Source organism: Mustela erminea, chromosome 6 (assembly GCF_009829155.1).
Source record: "Mustela erminea isolate mMusErm1 chromosome 6, mMusErm1.Pri, whole genome shotgun sequence".
Taxonomy (NCBI): domain Eukaryota; kingdom Metazoa; phylum Chordata; class Mammalia; order Carnivora; family Mustelidae; genus Mustela; species Mustela erminea.
The window spans coordinates 12,796,109-12,800,238 of NC_045619.1; the positions used below are offsets into that span (position 1 = coordinate 12,796,109).

A 4,130-nucleotide genomic window follows, 5' to 3' on the forward strand; every position below is an offset into this window, starting at 1 on the left:
AAATTTGGGGTCATTCTCTTCCCTCAGGGGAACTGGAGTTTTCTAGCTCTTTCCTCTCCTCCTCTGGAGGTTCAAACTGCCACCCCACTATTTCCCTGGCCTCCTGGTTGAGCAAAGCATGGGTCCTCCATCCTCCCAGTGCTCTCTGGGCTGCTTCTCTCAGCTTGGAGGGACCTTTCCAGCTCAGTTCCCATGGGAACGAAGGTTCACAATGCTGAGGCCTCCTGTGGCCACTGCATCAAGTTTTCTCAGTGAAAAATAATGCTGACATACAACAGGTTCTGGTCTTCTCTGTTTTGCTCTAAGCCAGGCCCTGCCAAAGCCTCTTGTATATCACCTGAAGGGAGTCAGGTTCAGTGGGCCTGGAGTGAGACCCAGGGATTGGCATTCTTAATGATTTTAATTATCTGAGTGAGTCTGATGTTTAGCCAAGTTTGGGAACCACTGTACTCACCAATTAACAAATCTGCCAAGACATACTGGAACCCAAGAGTTTCCTAGTTTCATTTTTTAAACAAAGTCTCTCACTAATGAAGGTAGGGTCAGCTAGAATGGACCCATTGCCAGACCCCGTGTCTTGCTCCTTTAAATCATTTACTCATTCACAGATGATCTTTTAGGACCTATCATGAGCCAGATGCTGATTTCAGGGAACATAGTCCACGGAGGGGCAACAGTCCTCCTCAAGAAAGTATCTATAAGCGCTCTCTTACTCTCGGCAAATCCTGTCTCTGGTGTTCAGCGCTGGTCTACTTACCCAAGTGTTAACAAGCAGAAGTCCCTAGAGGGTTTGTGCTGTGTGTGTGTGTGTGTGTGTGTACGTGCGCACGCGCGTGTGTGCATGTGGTGGGGGAAGGTGCAGGTAGTCTGGAGGACAGGTTAGGAGCAGCAAATGTGCAAGTGGGTCAGGTGGTGTCCAGGGGAGGTTCATGGATACTGACACTATTAAAAAAGTAAAGACCTGGCATCACACATGGACCAGTGGTGTCAGCCAATCCAATTCTGGTCAACGATGGTCGAGCCGGAAAAAAATGATCATGATGTTTCTGATAGTCACAAAAGGGTCTACTGAGAATGACTGGGTTCATACTTAGAATGAGAACTAAGTGCAGTTTGTTCTAGAACTTCTTATATTATAATCTACCAAGGCCACGTGGTGATGTCTTTAAAGTTATTTTCCTTAGAGTTCTTTAATTTTATAAGTTACTGTGTGTTTGTAATAGAAAGTGAATTAAGTACCATGTCAGACAAGTGCCTTGTATAAAATGTAGGAAATGCAGAAGCTGTAAAGAAGAATATTAGAGTATTAATATTAATTCTACTACCAGTTATAACCTCTGCTAAAATTTTGGTGTATGTATGTTCATTTCTCTGTCTGTCTGTCTCTCTAGATAGATGGATGGATGGATGGATGAATGGATGGATGGATGGATGGATGGATGGATAGTATATATGTGTGAGTGTGTAAAGATCTTACGGACTGTATTTTCTCACTTAAGTTCTACTCTGAGTTGTTTCCTTTATGGTTAAATGTTTTCTAAACCCCCTGCATCCATAAGTATTCAAATTAGAGTGCCACATCTGTGCCGGACACTAGGTTTGACGCTGCAACCTAGTGGACACCGCAACTTGTGTCTTTCTCTTACCTTGATTTGTCTAGTCCAGCACCAATGTGGTTATTTCTCTGATCCTCTCACTCCCCCAACACCCACACACATCCTTTCACACATTCATACATACATGTTTACACACGATCTCACGTGTGTACACACATGCACATTCGCATATATGCTCACCTATGCTCCTCTGTTCCTCTCCTAGTCTCATTTTCATCACTCATGAAATAGGGTCAGTGATACTATTTCTCAGGGTTATGGTGCCACGGAAGTGAGAAAATATTAATAAGTACTCTCATTTACTAGGTATTTAATGTGAGCAAGGCACTGCACCCTGGTATGTATGGTATTACACCTTCGACCTCTCACAATGGTTCTAAGAGAGAGGTATCGGCCACCGTGGTCTTATAAACGAGGACCCTGAGGCATAGAGGAATTAGATAAGTTGCCTGAGTTTAGGTAATAAGTTCTGAATTTAAACCGAGGCAGCCTCTCTTGAGGGCACTGTACTCAACCACGAAAGAATACTGCTTGTGTTTTATATAAAGCACCTAGCAAACTGCCTGGCAACGTTGGGCACTTGCTGAATATTTCCAGTTCTGTCCCGGTGGAAATGTTGATAGCACTGAAGTGGACATTCAACATGGCACTGGATTAAATGCAGTTGAGGCTGGAACTTCCCGTTTCACCCAAGTTGCAATAGCTTGTATGAGACCAAGCCTCTTGCCAGGAACAAACTGTAAAAGCTGGATGAACAACCATTAACAGCTACAAATACAGCTGAGGGAGGGCACTGGACAGCAGGCCAGGCAGCCAGTACACAAGAGAAGGAGCCTGTTGATTTGTTTGCTGTGGGGGAGTGAGGCCTTGGGGTGGGGCCATGCTTTTAACAGTCTGAAGGGACTGGGGAACCTGACAGCAGAGTTCATGGCTACTAGATCAATCAGGACTCAAGACGCCAATATTCTCCAGTCATTCCTGTTCCAAGATTTCTTTTATCAGGGAGATCATTGAATCTGGACCCAAAGGCCTCAGCACTGTCCCTGTGTGCTTCCAATTCAGGGCTGATTTGTCACTGATAGAAGCAACTCTGGAGAGTGGTTTTTCTGCTCTCCTCCCAACCCCCCCACCGCGTTCCTTCCATCTCCAGTTCCTGTTGCTTCTGCCTCTTTAGTATCTGTCTCATCTATCCTTCTTTTCCATCTCCAAAGCCCAAGGTTTCTGCAGTGAGTTGCTTGGATCTTCACCATCCCTCCCCTGGACGATCAGCCCATCTTCCTGCCCCAGGCTCTCCCTCCTTTGCACAGATGCTAAACCTGTAAGGGCCTGCCCCTCCCAGAGGAACTTGCTTGTGGACCCCGGATGTAGGGGTGGGGCAGGCCAGGTGGAGATGTCCAATCGGTGCAGCATGTGTATATCCACCAGGGTGAATTGAGATCCGATTGGCCACCTGTGTAGGGGTGGGGCTCAACCAACCGCATAAAGGTTACTGTGCGGCTCGCCGGGGAAGAGGAGAGCTGTGATGGGAGCAGAAGGAAGGGTTGGTGGGAGCGGAAGAGTCGGCGGAGTGGAGGCGCTGTAACAGCTCTTCTAAGAGCTATAATCACCGCCAGGGGTCCCGCCACCGATCCCGCCTCCGGCGGCCCTGAGCCACCGCCTGCAGCCACCAGCCACCAGCCACCAGCCGTCTGCAGCTTCCAGCCGCCTGCGGCCACGCCTCCGGTGGTCCCACCTCCGGCGGCCCTGAGCTGCCTGCAGCTTCCAGCCTCCTGCAGTTCTTCCTCCAGCGGCCCCGCGCTGCCGTCTGAGGCCTCCAGCTGCCTGGGGTCCCGCCTCCGGTGGTCCCGCCTCCGGCGGCCCCGAGCCACCTGCAGCCTTCAGCCACCTGCAGCTTCCAGCAGCCCCGAGCTGCCCAGACACCAGCGGTCCAGCAGTCCAGCGGTCAGCAGTCCCCACGCCTGCAGCCCCTAGACGCCAGTGGTCCCGAGACGCCAGCAGTCAGCCGTCCTGATGCCTGCTGCCCCTGGATGCCAGCAGTCCCAAGACGCCAGCGGCCCTGAGATGCCAACGGCCCCGGGATGCCAACGCCCCCTCGCCGCCAGCAGCCTCGCCACAAAATGCCTTGCCACCCCGAGCCACGAGCGGCCTTGTCCGCAGCGGTGGCTTCCTCTGGGTGGCAGCCTGGTCAGAGTGGCATCGTGGGAAGCAGAGTCTGTGTCATCCGGGTTGTCTTCCTTGTCATCATCGCTGTCATCATTGCCTCTTCGTCCTCAGAGGCGGCCTCATCCGGGAAGCGGTCTTGTCCAGAATGGCCTCTTCTTGGGAGCGGCCTTGTCCGGGGAGCAACCTCATCGAGCAGCGGCCTCATCTTGGGAGTGGCCTCTTCTTGGGAGCTGCTCCGATCATGGAGCGGCCTCATCTGCGGAGCAGCCTCATCTAGAGCAGCCTCGTCCGGAGCAGCCTTCTTGGGAGTGACCTTGTCGGGATCATCATCATCGCCTTTTTGTAAGAGAT

At 51.0% G+C, this 4,130-nt stretch overlaps 1 protein-coding gene across 1 annotated transcript; it reads left to right on the forward strand.

Annotated features, from left to right (window-relative positions):
* Positions 1 to 530: 530 nt before the first annotated feature.
* LOC116593441 (arabinogalactan protein 1-like) lies at positions 531 to 3,587 on the forward strand. The gene is made up of 2 exons (XM_032347725.1): positions 531 to 536; positions 3,075 to 3,587. The coding sequence occupies exons 1-2, from the start codon at positions 531 to 533 to the stop codon at positions 3,585 to 3,587; spliced, it is 519 nt and encodes a 172-aa protein (XP_032203616.1).
* The last annotated feature ends 543 nt before the right edge of the window (positions 3,588 to 4,130 follow it).